This window comes from Rhynchophorus ferrugineus, unplaced genomic scaffold, assembly GCF_030347505.1.
Source record: "Rhynchophorus ferrugineus isolate W39M unplaced genomic scaffold, kcgeb_rfMv2 rfM1, whole genome shotgun sequence".
In the NCBI taxonomy this organism is placed as follows: Eukaryota; Metazoa; Arthropoda; class Insecta; order Coleoptera; family Curculionidae; genus Rhynchophorus; species Rhynchophorus ferrugineus.
Window position 1 is genome coordinate 5304384 of NW_027472580.1, and position 16396 is coordinate 5320779.

General features: G+C 33.7%; 1 protein-coding gene across 3 annotated transcripts in view; it reads left to right on the forward strand.

Moving 5' to 3' along the window:
- The window catches only part of LOC143194859 (uncharacterized), a 55200-nt gene that overhangs the window by 33357 nt on the left and 5447 nt on the right, over positions 1-16396 (forward strand). For all 3 annotated transcript variants that reach the window (XM_076401613.1, XM_076401622.1, XM_076401601.1), the window contains exon 5: positions 233-781. In XM_076401613.1, coding sequence (XP_076257728.1) covers positions 233-781 — 549 coding nt within the window. The remainder of the gene's footprint in view (positions 1-232; positions 782-16396) is intronic.

Genomic DNA, 16396 nt, shown 5'->3' on the forward strand with positions numbered 1-16396 from the left:
TGGATTATAAGTTGTACAGCAGATCACTTACTGAAGTGATCTTCTACATGTTAGGATGGTTATATTATATAACGGAAATCAATCAATAATACTTATTGCCCACGGGTAAATTGTTACGTCTAGAACGTCTAAGGGATTAATAAAAAAAGGATATGACGAAAGTACTCGTTTTGGTTTTCGTATTAATAGCTTTATCACTAAACAATACTAATATTTTGTCTTATTTTTGTAGACAAAGTTGAACCGGCTGAAAAGTTACCCGCTGATTATATAATGACGGTGACACAATCGAGCGCACATCCAGTAGAACCTACTTCTGAAGGGCACTCACTCAGCACGTTCAGAACATCTTCGGATATGCAGGATGCTAAAACGGAACCGGTCAAACAGGAACATCAAAAACGCAGTTTGCGATGGTTCGGGCACGGAACAGGAAGATCGAGGAGGCCATACAGGGATACCATAACAGGAGAAAGATACTCGCTCATGAGCGAATTCGAAGTCATCGTTCGGGATATCGAGCTAGCAATCAGGCAGTTCAAGGGACTCAAGTACGATTCGGAGTACGAGAAGATGGATAAGAAATTGGCCAAATACTATTGCACCATCGAAGATTATAACGAGTATTCTTCCACGGATGACTTGCAGAAGGAGATCCTGCTACGTCGGCTGAGGACGGCTAGTGACGATCTGAAGAATCGAATAGTGAAAAACGAGGTTTTGCTACGGGATATTTTGGAAGAGCAGGTCACTCTGATCGCAGCTCATTATAATATTACACGTAAGTCAACTTTTTGTAAGATTATTTCGTCAGTTTTGCTAGGTTTCGTCTCTTTCATCAAAAAGAAACAGAAGTTTTATCATTCAAATTACATTCCAATATTTTTAAAATATTGTAATCATATTAATCATGTTTCCATTTTTCTTAAATTTTTCTAAAATACAACTAATTTGGTGAGTTCGCTGGGTCTAGCAGAAATCTCTATTCTGTCGTCCCTTAACCAACATATCCTTCACAACTATGGCAAAATGTGGTCCGAACGTTATTACGCAAGTTGCGTCTGTTATTCGCGATTTTTGGTAATTCGTGAAACAGCAGTAAGAATGTATGCCCATGAAAATTCAATATCAGTCAATCAATTTAGATGGCTCTCTTGGTTAAATTCATGAGAATTCCTGTGCCTGGAAATGTTGTAAGAAATGTCCTTTCCATCGCCAGTCACAATGCTCCACAGATAATTTTCATTTATTAGCAGCCATGCAATGTACACGTAATTTTAAATTAATTCGCACTTTCTATCAATTAACAGGTCCGTTAAAAAGTCCCTGATCTACCATAATAAAACAAATTTTTTGGCAAAATTACTTTTTTTAAACATAATTTCCTTCAAGGGATTATAGCTGATTATAGCGACCCTCCAACTTTTCAATACTATTTTTGTAGTACAATTTGTCCTTTGCCTCAAATTAGCATTCTTTCAGGATCTGAGAACAGGAATAGTCGCTGGGGTCCAGATCTGAAGAATACGGTGGATGAGAAAGCAATTCGAAGCCCAATTCATGGATTTTTGCTATCGTTTTCACTGAGTTGTTACACGGTGCATTGTTTTGGTGAAGCACCACTTTCTTCTTCTTCAAATGCGATTGTGAATGCGTTTTCAGCGATTTCGTCTTTCAAACGGTCCAGTAACGCTATGTAATAGTCGCTGTTGATGGTCCTTCCTTTTTCAAGGTAGTCAATGAAAATTATTGTAATTATAGCAAATTATCATTGCATGCGTATCCTAAAATACATATACCATAATCTTGCCAGCCGACTGTTGCATTTTCCCACGCTTTGGAGCTGGTTCATCGTGTGCAGTCCACTCGGATGACTTTCGGAGGGAAGAATCATCAACTTTGTTAATATTCGTGTAATAGTCTTGTTCCAAAGGTTTTTTTTCTTTTACCAAATTGACCAGCTAGAACCAAATGGTCTTAGGCTGATGTCACTTCAGATTCGGAGTATGATTGTTTTGCGGTCGAGAGAGACCCTGGGTTACGACTGGGACTGTCGTAGTTTGTTTACTACCGGGATCTGTGGACGGGTAGGTATTTTATCAAGGTGTTGTTGTGTTCTAAGGATCCTATAGAGAACCTCACGCTGAGCATGTTTATGAAATTTTTCATAAACAGGAGGTCTGATTCGAGGTGTGTATTGAGGCTCCTCATAAATCATGGGGCTTTGAGTAACGCGCGGACTTTTTCGGATTGCAATATTTCTAGTAATTCAAAAAAGCGGTCGAACTGGAGACCGAGGTATGAAGCTTTCTGAGGCCATGGCATAGCGACTTTATCAATTTGGAGGCGATAGGCGCGGAACTCCTTCTTGCGGTGGAACAGAATAGCCCGAGTTTTGCTCTAGTTTATCTGCAGCCGCCAGAATTTGTACAACGCTATCGGTTGGTTCAGCTGTACTTGGAGTCTGTTGCGAATACCGTCAGGACAGTAACCGGTCGTGAAGAAAGCGCTATCATCTGCATAAAATGCTGTGTGGGAAAGTTTGTAGAGCGGTAAATCAGCCATATAAAGGTTGAATAGGGCTAGGGCTAGTGGAGTGCCTTGCGGGACTCCTGCGGAAATTTGTTTATGAGAGGAGACTGCGTCACCGATCCTCACTTGAAAGGACCTACCGTTCAAGTATGAATCTCTCAGGGACATTAGGTCATTCGGTAGATCTAGCTGGTTCGCTTGAAATATTACATTTATTAATAAATATTACATTACAAATATTACATCATGGTGCAAAAGGCTTATACGTATAACCATTATTTGATAATTTTTATCATGTTGGCAGAAACTCCTCTGTAGTACTTTAGATCAAAAGAATAAGAACGTGGCATCTAAGACTGAAAGAGCTTTCCTTCACTGCATAAAGCTAACAGTTTCCCATAGAGATTCCATTCTGATGTTCTGTTTAAATTTATAATACTCAATATATTAAACTTATAACAACTATATTATTTTTAAACTTTTTTATTTCACCTCCGCATTTTTATTTCTCAGAGCAAAATAACTTCTTATAAATGATTTCACTCAACCTCTCAAACTAACTTCTGCATAAAATCTGTAGGCGATGATATTCTACACATTTATTACACGAAAAATTAAGCTTATCAGTGTCAGGAAAATTACATTATATATTAAACTATCAACAAGCATTGGCATTCACCTCTCCAGAAAATCATGCATATGTTCTGGACAATCAGCTCACTTAATATATACTATTTCGATTCATATTGTTATTATGATATTATATACATTTCTTTTTACGTATATACATCTTATCTTTTCCATAAACCTATAAAATATATATCAATAGTAGAAGATGGTAATCGTAAAAACTTTAATCTATTAAAACAAATGGATTATATAAAAGAAATCCTTCAAACTGTCAGATTGAAATGCGAAATATTCTTGGTTATCGTTACTTTTAAAGTGATTTAAATAACCATTACTATTTTGATTTGGTTTCAGTCATTTTTTGTCGCATTAAATATGTTTCTTGATTTGTAAAATAATGCGTGCAAAATTAACGTGAAATATTGTTGGAATTACATTATATATTAAACTATCAACAAGCATTGGCATTCACCTCTCCCGAAAATCATGCATTTATTCTGGACAATCAGCTCACTTAATATATATTATTTCGATTCAAATTGTTATTATGACATTATATACCATTCTTTTTACGTATATACATCTTATCTTTCCCATAAACCTATAAAATATATATCAATAGTAGAAGATGGTAATCGTAAAAACTTTAATCTATTAAAACAAATGGATTATATAAAAGAAATCCTTCAAACTGTCAGATTGAAATGCGAAATATTCTTGGTTATCGTTACTTTTAAAGTGATTTAAATAACCATTACTATTTTGATTTGGTTTCAGTCATTTTTTGTCGCATTAAATATGTTTCTTGATTTGTAAAATAATGCGTGCAAAATTAACGTGAAATATTGTAGGAATTACATTATATATTAAACTATCAACAAGCATTGGCATTCACCTCTCCCGAAAATCATGCATTTATTCTGGACAATCAGCTCACTTAATATATATTATTTCGATTCAAATTGTTATTATGACATTATATACCAATCTTTTACGTATTTATATCTTATCTTTCCCATAAACCTATAAAATATATATCAATAGTAGAAGATGGTAATCGTAAAAACTTTAATCTATTAAAACAAATGGATTATATAAAGGAAATCCTTCAAACTGTCAGATTGAAATGCGAAATATTCTTGATTATCGTTACTTTTAAAGTGATTTAAATAATCATTACTATTTTGATTTGGTTTCAGTCAGTTTTCGACGCATTAAATATGTTTCTTGATTTGTAAAATAATGCGTGCAAAATTAACGTGAAATATTGTTGGACCTAAATGTGCAAGGTATTTATTTCAAATTAATTTATTAGTAATATGTTCGATTGCTCACAGAAACTAACACCGAACTTTGATCAAACGTTTCCACTGTGATCAAAAAATAGCAAGACTTTTAAAATTACAGTAGGATTTTTTAAGTGTAGTTCACATTATCGAAATATTAACCCTAACGGATGTGATTTAAGTAAATTAAATAATAAACGTGTTGTAAAAAGAAACGTTTAATACATACACATATGATTATAACAAACTAAACAAATATTTCAATAGCGACCTTTTTTTTTCAAGAAGAATAATGTGCTATTTTAATCTGACTTAATTGGCGCTTAGCATTGTCCAATGCCTCAACCCATAATTTACGAACTAAAACATCTGTGTATGCTGTATATCTAAAGCTTGGTAAAGACTTGTATAGCCTGCGTGTTAGTCATAGTCATTATATTTCTAACTTCTATGGGACCGTTCCTCATTGTCCTCACTGTCCATATTTTACTTCTCGTTATCATTACGTCCGATCCAGAAATTAATATTAATTGGAGTACGAGCAATGTCGGAATTCATCATTTTCTATGATTGTACTGGTCATTTTTCACCAAATATAGGCAGCCAAATTCCTTATCCTCTCTCAAATCGTTGCAGTCTACAAGATTTTCATTATTTTTGAGATTTTCATTTCACAGTTTAATTCTTTCGAGAAATATTTCTGCGTTAATTGAAACATGTTTCTTTCTCGTTGTTTTAAAAAACACTTTATAGAATTATCTTTATAGAATGCCCCTTATAAAATTGTCCATTGCCAGAAAGGCAAAGATTTTGTAGGTTCTTTGTAAAATGTCAGTTTTCAAATGCGTAATTTTACAGATTATTGCCTTCGATACTCCATATTTTTTGCCAAGAGTATTACTTCTGCAACTGGTGCTACCTCAGCTATGACTTTCGCTTTGCTACTTCATGTTGAAGAACTTTCTTGCATATAATGAACATAGCATTGTCGTAAAAAAGCTGAATATTCCTCACACAACACCACTAGGTTACAATGTTGACTATATAGATTGTTTACGTTACCCCGAGTTCCTACGAATTTTATATTTACATTGACACAATATTTTCATGATTAAATGTTTGCGATATCGAGCACCTTATGTAATTTTCTGTCAACGTTATACAAGATGCTATATACCTTGACCTACGTTTTTCCAATATTCAGTGGTTTATGCCATGATCTTCAAAGCCTCTTCCATTTAGTTTTAGTTTGATTACTTAAGTAAAAACGATGCCTATCAATCTAAAAGCTCGATGCCGTAAACAGATCCAGAAATACAGACTACGGCTTGGTAGGTTTAGTTTGGACGTGTCTGTCAAATGAAGGATTTGTGGCGATAACAGCTTATTATATGAAACCAATCAAAATATCTGATTTGAAAAATATACTTTAACATTGTCCAACTGCGGCGAAATTTGGTGAAGAATATTATAAATAATTTAAGTCTTGCGGCCCCAATAGGCAATACTTTACTCACCGGGAAGCTTGCCATAAGCACTAAATTTTGATTTACTATTTCTTATAAGTGATATGTATGTTTCAAGAATATAATGCATTCAAAAATTAAACTAAAATATCCTTTTAAATTCAAGCTCAAATTTTTATATAAATGTCCGCTTCTATAATATATCAAAAGTGATACCACTAATTTTTCGTGAAAATATTTAATTTAAAAATAATTTTTGTATAGGAAGGAAAAGAAAAAACAGTGTGTGTGATAACAAATATCAGTTATTTATCAAATTATTAACAATGCATTGCAAGTAATGTCAAGAATTTAATGTAAACATCCAAAAGGTATATTTTATTAAAAATAATTATATTATAATAACAAACCAAAGTTACTTTTTGTATAAAATATACATTATTTTACTTAAAAAACGGTTTTATATTATGGAAAAAAAGAGGCAACTGGTTGAACGGTGATCTGCAAATCAACCCCCTGAAAACCCAGGCCATCATTTTCCATAAGAAGCGTTACGCACTGCGCGTCTCGCAACTTAAGATCGACACCGCAATAATTCCATGGCTGGATAACGTCACGTACCTATGTCTTCACTTCGACCGGCGGTTCGGTTGGTATTCCCAAATCCAGAAAGCAATCCAAAAAGGTTCGAGGATAGCAAACCTGCTATCTTCTCTGATCTGCCCTTCTAGCAGACTTTCCATCTCCAACAAATGCTTATTTAACAAGATGTTAATTCGGTCCGTACTCCTCTACGGATCTAATGTCTGCTTCAAGATTGTTACACTCAACCAGGTCAAACGGCTTCAAGTTTTCCAAAATAAGCTCCTCAGGAGAATATTAAACTCTCCATAGTATGTCAGAAATAATCAAATTCATAGGGAAACTGACACTCCAGAAATCAAGTACTTCATATCTCAATCATTCCACAAACAACAACTCAGCTCAAGTTCTTCTGAAAACGCGCTTGTTCGTGAGCTAGTCGACATGCTGGGAGCTTGGCACCGCGTCACCGCCAAGCTCCCCCCCTTTTCCAGGCTGAAACGACCTCATCCGTCGCTACAGTAATAACTTTTGCCCCCATACAACAGTACTCAGTTGTGTATTAACTCAGGTTCGCGAATCAATAGAATCGCCGGGCCCTCGTACCCAATAACGGCTGTCCGATCAGCGGTTGCCATATCCCCAAATTTAATGCAGTAGTAGTAGTGATCCACAGGGCAAGTCTCCGCGACCGGGTATGCGTCATGCATTCCACCTGGTTTTTAGGCCAGAACAAAAAAAAATTGAACGGTGATATAAAGCAACACTGGGGGTTTATTAGAAACACACCAAACCATCTCGTCTAAGTCGTTCACCATTCAGATAGTGTTAAAAAGGCCGGATATTCAGAGCCGTTTAACATCTCCCTCCTAAAGAAATGCTCAAATGGATATACGTGGTCGTTCTTCCTTCTGGAAAGCTTAGAATATCGATTGTAGTTTCGTTCATCCGTTCGCCAAATTTCTATGGTATACAGAGTGGTTTTCGGAATGTTAGTTCCTTGCTTCATATTCCAATAGCCTACTCCTAAAAAATTAACCTGCTGGAATCCACCTTGGTGGCCGTTCACCCTGTATTGCATGTTTCTGTCCAAATTTCAGTAGACTATGGTAATTCACAGCACCACTAAACACATGCAACACTTGAAATGTTTCATAGTTGAAATAGTTTATGACTAGGTGCCGTTGAGCACCTTCAATCCAACTTTTGTGATCTTCCTCATCTTCAGCTGCAATACATTTGCATAAACCCCACATAACGGCATCTAGAAACACTTTCAGTAGTTGTGGACTGATTGCCAATCCAACGTCAACCTGTCTTCTTTTCGTTATAATTAACTTGATCCCCGTTAATTTAATTATGGACAAAGGGATATTATACATATATTATATATATGAAAAAATAGCGCATGTCTACAACTTTTACCAACTTAGGCACCCCTATCTTGTTCTTTTGTGTTTTTGGCGATGGTGCAATGATGAGCTCAATGTTTCATAAAATAAGTAAATATTATAATTCTGCACAATAAACAACACATTTTTTGTCTTACTTTTTCTGATCATTCCAGTAAATCATAATTAATTTTCACTAAAACGTTATATTTAGAAGACATATAACGTACAGTAATCTAGCTATAAATAATTACTAATAATTTCAAGGTTATATCAAACATATTTAATAAAATACCAGTTTGTTAATCAAATATTAATTATTTTCAAAATGTAGATATGACGCGCGTGCTTTAAAAGGAATTAGTTTGCTTTAATCGATATAACAATGGCTGATAAGATATGGGTTCAATAAAGTTGTTTGGAATTATTTAAAAAAAAAAACAAGACGTAAGACGTGAGCTGTTTCTAGTTTGGTGTGAAGTGTGAAGTGTGAAGTGTGAACAACCCTAATAATATGCTATACCGCAGGTATTCTTAAATCACTAACGATATTATTCATGTTTTGGTTTTGGTACTTAATAATAAGGAATATTAATGTATTTGATGTGAACTGTAATTGCATGTTATAAACTATAAATTTGATTAGTTATTTCGGTTTAAGTCATAGCTCGTTTGTGGGAACTTACGGTGAATAAAGTCCGTTGCCTTTGGGCTTGTCATATACAGTGGATAGGGGAAATAATATGAGCACCGTGCAATATACCACATCTTGTGGCGTGTAGGCAATCTGGTTAATACCGCAAGAGGAGGAAGTGCAGTAATAACTTAAAATGTCTCGCTATGAAGAAACATAACTCAATTTACTGCAAAATGAGAGAAGCAGCGATGCCATTTAAGTCAAGCAAGTATAGGATTATACTAGCTTCAATTCATTTCCTTCAGGATATGATTAAAAAAGGAAACTTACCTGAATATACTAAACAACTCATAGGAAATATTTATAATTGGTGGGTTCAATGCTAAAAATATTAGAAGGAGATCACAGAACATAGAGCAGCTGCTGAACTACAATGCAACTACATGTCAACAGTAAAGTCAACTTATTAGCTGCTTGATCCAAATAAAATACCAGACTTTCCGTAGCCAGAAAAATATCTTCAAAATTACATGGAAGTTGAAGAAAATTTTAGTCTAAACTTAGATCTGCAGCTCTGACACTAAGTGAAAGTATAAATCAAAGAACAAAACCCGTAACTCAAAAAACTAACAAATAAGAGAGCAGATTGGGAGGGATTTTCAAAAGAACCCACTAGCGCATCGGATTGTAGACGGAAAAACTTGTTATAGGCGTCCATCAAAAGTCAGTCCTTCTTGGAATAACACCGCTGAAATTAATAGGAAACACCAACTTAACGAACGGTTCCAAAGAAATTAAGCGAGTATTATCTGAAAAACGAAACAAGGACAACAAAATGGAACTAGAAAATAGAACTTTATAATAAAAATAGTTTAGGCAATATAACATAAAGGTTAATAAGTCGGAATATTGTAAAATCCCAATGGTAATTTAAAAAGTAACATCTTATGGACCAGTAGAAATACTAACAAACCAGTAAAAACCAAAGTTTTAATAGGTTTGTCAATTGTATACGTCGGGTGTTCATATTATTTGCTCTATCTTCTACGCCTCAAAAGTTTTATGGTGACGTACTTATGGTTTTACGAGAAATGACTAAAAATATTCATAGCTAAGCACATATCATTGATTAATGTTATTTGATTGAATCTGCTCTGAGAAAGGATGCGGATATAGATTTTCTAGAACATAATAGTCGAAACTAAATTAGCTGGGTCCCATATAAAAAATAAGAATCAGAATAGGTTTGGTATAATATTTTCTCATGAATAAATTCTATCAATATCAACTCACATGTAGATATCCATTTAAAGTTGATGGAATATCGTTTGATACTACCTAGAAATTGGTAAAATAAAATTATCAGATTATTGCAGTGACGTTTTGGACAATCTTAATGTAAAAATGTGGCACAAAATTTTATAGTTTATAACAGAAAAGACAAAAACATCGTACAAATACGAACTGTCCCAATTTCCAACTTATTTGCCAGATTTATCTCAATGTGATTTCTGGCTAATCTCATATTTATATAGGCATTGATTGTTTATATTAAATGAATAGTACATTAATAGCATTGAAAAGAGATTAAATTATGTAAATCACACGTTCGATAACGTAAATACTCAATAATGAAAACATTATGCTAAAGTGCATTCGTAAAATTCCTATATTCGCCTATTAAGGCAAACAGGCCGATGTTTTTTATTGCGACTAAAAAATAATTATCGCCTTTAGAATATTTGTTTGATTTAATTTTAATAATATAAATAATTTGAGATTTCGTTATGATATATGTTTATAATCCAAAACGTTTAAAAGATAAAAAAAATCCTGGAACCCTATCAAAATACTATCTACACGCTTCAGTGTGAATCTAAGACAAAAAGGCTCATGTTGGTGAATAAGTAAAGTCTGGTAAAGGAAACAATTTAGGACTTCTAATGAATACAAACTTGTGTTATATTGCATGAACACATATTTCACATTTAACAGGTCTATTGAAAAGTCCCCTTCCTACCATAGTAAAATATATTTTATTGACAAAATTAGTTTTTTTTAAATTCATAATTCCCTTCAAGGGTGATGGAGAGCGACCCTCCATCTTTTAGATACTATTTTTGTAACACGATTTGTCCTTTTGTTCAAAATAGGCCTCAGCTTCGACAATCACCTCTTCATTCCACGAAAATGTCTTCCCAGCGAGCATTCTTTTGATGTCTGAGAACAGGAAATAGTCGCTGGTGGCCAGATCTGGAGAATACGGTGGATGAGGAAGCAATTCGAAGCCCAATTCATGGACATTTGTCATCGTTTTCTCTGACTTGTGACACGGTGCATTGTCTTGGTGAAGCAGCACTTTCTTTTCCTTCAAATGCGGTCGTTTTTGGGCGATTTCGTTCTTTAAACGGTCTAATAATGCTATGTAATAGTCGCTGTTGATGGTTCTTCCTTTTGCTTTTATCGGTTAAGAAGCTGACTGACTCTACTTTCATTGTTGGGGTCTGTGATTGATCACGGTCCCACTCCGTAAAAACTTCAATTCCGCAATTCTTTACTAGTACTGCTATTCCTGTTACTGTTACTCTAGGCATTATTTCATGTTATTTGTAATGTTTTCTGAAGCTATGAATTGTTGAAGTTTTGAACTATTTGCCTCCTTCTCTTATAATGCTCTTTGGAGTTGTAATTAAGCTGGTGTTATGATGCTAATCTGTCTGCTTTTATTTCAGGGGACAGTTTCCAAAGTTTATCATATCTTCTTTCTAAACCGTGTTTCATTTCTGATGCCTCAAAAATTACAATCCTGCAACCGATCTACCCAATTCGTACCGACATTAATGTAGACAGAAGTTTGCCATAGAAATCATTGTTGTCCTAAATGTAATCTAAAGCTACAGTAATTAGTTCCATTACTCTAATGAATTCCTCCAAGTATTCTTGTTTTGTTATCGAGAAAGTGTTAGACTTACTCTGGAACTGAAGTTTCAGAAGATTGGGTCTATTACTTTTTTCTGCTACCCGATTAGTCAATACTTGTAACGAGGGAAATACTTTTAAATGTAGCTTTATTCTATCTAGTTAAGAGTATTGTTGTTTACATCGCCTCCTAAATTGCGCTCGAGACAAACAAGTGTTAGCACACAATAAATGCATCCTATTGTGTCGCATCAAACATACTGACATATTTAGGGGTTCCTCTTTTGCTTACCAAAGCTATCCATAGTTATTTTCTGTAAATATTTATGCTAAAATGTATTTTGAATAAATCATGTATAAATATAATCATGTAAACACTAACTACAAAATACAATAGCCTCAGGTATTTGAATTACAAATTACAAACGACATTTTCAACAAGTAATTGAATAACAAATACAAAATATGTATTTGTATTTCCATTGCGTATTTTAATATAAAAAACCTTGTCTGCATATTTTTTTAGATAATATTCTAATACCCAGCCGAATCTATCAAAACAAATTAATGCTCGTAACAGAAAATCAATAATAATTAAGCGTTGTTCATCCTAACAGTTTAATAGCCGGTCAATATTGCCCATCGAATCTACATCCATAATTTCAAGATCTCGAATCAGACAAACCGGAAAACAAAAAAAGAAAGAACTCGAACGACCTTATCTTGGTTTAATAGGAAGAAAAACTTGTTCATGGAGCAGTGGTAAGGGCGACAGGACGGCCCACCTACAGTTGCGATAGTCGCGGATTCGAATCCTGCTGAGGCATGACCGTAAATTTATGTTTGTGAGTGTTCTAGTAAAGAGTAACCAGACTGGGTAAGACCGGATGTTTTCTGGAATAATTTCTAAGTTGGTCATTCGCCAGTCGGCAGGCTTAACGCCGAGGTCCGTGGTTCGGAGACCACGTTGAATTGTAGGTCCAGTTCAGAGAAACCCGAAGTTGATAGAAGGACATTTCAAAATATATGTATTAAAAAATTAAAAAAAAAACCCTCCCGTGGGTCAGCTACGATAAACCAAATAGATTTTGCGAGTAAGACAAGCGCTCAGTTATTTTAAAACGTCGAGTTATTTTCGCGATCATTGGAAAAAAATTATAGACAACTTAATTGGGCATTGTGTTTGGTAATTTGCAAAATTGCGTCTGTTCTGTCCGATTCCGACGGGTGCCCTGTACATCCGCTGACTTAAGCGCGTATTATTTTGTGCTCAGATAACGGGACATACATGTAAGTTATTTTTACGCATTTATTAATCTCTCACATAGATGCCGGGTCAATTAACGTTGGTGTTTAACGTCTACAATTAGTGGTTATTTTTGAAATGGATATCTGGTGGCGTTGCTCGGGTAATTGAGAGCTAAATTTAGACCTTGCGATAAAGTTCTCCCAATGCCCGAGACATATTGATACGTTTAACACGAAAATTAGCTTTAAATGTTACAGATTTTGATTAGTATTATTTAATAAGGATCATTAAAACTGATTCAGTAGTTTGAACATTTGGGCAACGTTATACAGAATACGTAGCTGTAGTGTGGTAGATATTTATAAATATTATTCAATAAATTATATGTTTAAATAAAGATGGCGCTCTGCTCAAAAGTGGTTTCTAATACTTTTACGCCAACTATTCACAATTCACTCACAGGTCAACTATGAATGGTTTTGGAATATAGGCTATGATCTATTTACTTTCATTTTCATTATTTTAATTTTCCTTCATTATACTAACAAATGCAGTGAGTATGAGAAATAAGTATATTATTATTTATCAATTTTAAATTTAAAAAGCACGTGGTGCACTTATTACACTACGTTCGGGCAGACCCACTATTGCCAACTAATTCGTGTTTTTTCTCAATACGGTTTTATTTTTTCGTTACTATTAGTACCCTTAGATCTTTTTGGATGTCCTCATTTCTAACATACCATGGAACGTTAACAATTCTTTGAAAAAAGCAAACGTATAATTTCATAACCTAGGTCCAAACTGGCTTCAGATTTTGTTTATATCATAACAATTTAATGTGGAATAATAGTTCGAATTGTCGTCCAAGTAACCACCATAAGCTTACCAAACAGCTTTTTTTATCATGCTCTTTCCACTTGAGCTTGGCATCCGGTGTCATACCGAAGTATATTGCTGTGTTCAATTCCGTATTTGTTTTAGAACCAATTATGAAGGGTAGCAATCTATTTTTTGTATATCAAAATCCACATGATTAGATATCCTAGCATCTAATTTTATTTGCCATTTATTAGTTTACTCAGGAATGCTATTGACAGGTCTTTGTAATTTATAATTGTTATGAGTGCAGCATCATCATTAAATATTTTTTCAAACAATCATGAATAGTCGCTGTTGATTGACTCTACTTTCATTGTTGGGGTCTGTGATTGATCACGGTCCCACTCCGCAAAAACTTCAATTCCGCTGTTCTTTACTAGTACTGCTATTCCTGTTACTGTTACTCTAGGCCTTATTTCATGTTATTTTTAAAATTTTCTGAAGCTATGAATTGTTGAAGTTTTGAACTATTTGCCGCCATCTCTTATAATGCTCTCTGGAGTTATAATTAGGGTGGTGCCATGATGCTAATCTGTCTCCATTTATTTCAGGTGACAGTTTCCAAAGTTTATCATATCTTCTTTCTAAACCGTCTCTCATTTCTGATGCCCCAAAAATTACAACCCTGCAACCGATCTAATCCATTTCGTACCGACATTAATGTAGGCAGAAATTTGCCATAGAAATCATTGTTGCTCTAAATGTAATCTAAAGCTGCAGTAATTAGTTCCATTACTCTAATGAATTCCTGCAAGTATTTTTGTTTCGTCAAGATTCAGAAGATTGGGTCTATTACTTTTTTTTGCTACCCGATTAGTTAATACTTGTAACGAGGGAAATACTTTTACATGTAGCTTTATTATATCTAGTTAAGAGTATTGTTGCTTACATCGCCTATTGTGTCGCAACAAACATACTGACATATTTAGGGGTCCCTCTTTTGCTTACCAAAGCTATCCATAGTTATTTTCTGTAAATATTTATGCTAAAATGTATTTTGAATAAATCATGTATAAATATAATCATGTATAAACACTAACTACAAAATATAACAGCGTCAGGTATTTGAATTACAAATTACAAATGACATTTTCAATTGTCAAACGATCATGAAATTGGATGTAATCATGTACGAATAGTACATGGCACCTACTAGGTAGATATAGTAATACCGACACTATATTATATTTTATCGAATAACGAAACTAACTAAACAAACCAGTAACTAAGATCAAAAATATGTCTCTTGAAATTGTTAATAATTGTTCTTGTTATACGTTATGATCAATATTTTATTGTACACACATTTACAACAACCACATTATAGTACAATTTTAACTATATTGAAGTTTATGTGATTTACTAACCTTAATATGGTGATGGTGGTAATAACAACATTAATTTGATGATGTCTATTCCTATTGACCGTTATTCTATATTTTAGATAATTATACCAATAAAGGAAATAAAACCTGCAAATTAACTTATTATGTCTATTTCTAAGAGGCCTTATTTCAACGGATTATTTCTCCTCGATAACAATCAATTGCAATAATCTTAAATAATTTCAAGAAATTATAATACTGCTATAAATTTTTTATGGAACTTGTTACAGAGTTTGAAAGGGCTGCAACATCAATAAAATTCTACCTGAAAATGGTAAGAAATAGTAGACAAAATGGTGAATTTCTACACCACCCGCCATATTCGCAAGATATTATCCAAATATTTTCAGTAGAGCATACCATAACAATTAATAAACAGTCATATTTGGCTCTTGGTGTCAAAATTGTGTCATGCGAATCACAATTATTCGAACAAATATTTTGGTCTATATATTGAAGACGCGGTATTTCGTGCTTCATTCAATAAACACTTAACTCAAATACAACTAGATCTAGTAACTTACACAAGCTATTTCCAAACGTTTGCAACTGGGAAGATGAGTTCAATATATATTAACCAAACATAAGCTAGGTCAACAAATAAAAACATGCATTTTCATTATCATCAGACTAATCTCAAGCAATTCGCTGCTGTTGGTGCCTCAGGACTTCGAACAATTTCGTCACTGCTATGGATCAGCCGCAACCTTTCTGACAATGAGACAATGGTAGTCTTATGTGTTTCAAATCGTTTTCTATGGTCACGGTTGATTTTTTCAGGTAATAAAGTTTCTGGAATGTCAATTACTAATGGTGTTGTCAAACCCTGTAGCTATATGAAGATATCCTGCAAGCTTATTAAGGTTTTCTCATGTTTTAAATATTATTATTAGCAGATTTACTGCTAATATTTCTATTTAATTTGTGATATTTATCGAGAAAAATAAGTTTTGCTCAGTTTCGTCCTTCTGGTAAATTGGTAAATCAATATGTTTCTGACGCAAAATCCTGGAATATAAAAAATATGTTGAAAAATATACATAAATTATTTTGGAATATGTGATTAAAGAACTTCCAGGGTTTCTATCCAACTTGAGACTAAATATTGTGGTTGAATTTTATTGTGAAAATTTTGCCTGTTATTTTATAACATGGAATATGAAATAACTATATTAAATTATATCTTCTGGCTTATCATCCATTTTTTTATATCCTATTTGCTTGTTTAGTTTGTGCTAAATTAATTAATATAACTAATTCATCTCTGATATAACTTAGGAAAAAACTGCATGGTTCTTCTGGTTAAAATTCCAAAGTATTCGCCTGTAGATAAGTTTTAAAAGATTAATTTTTAATTTGAAGTTGTATTGTGAAGAATTGGTTCAATGTATTTTATTGTCCTTCGATAGCCGCTACTTTTTGTTTTCCTATTTTGCA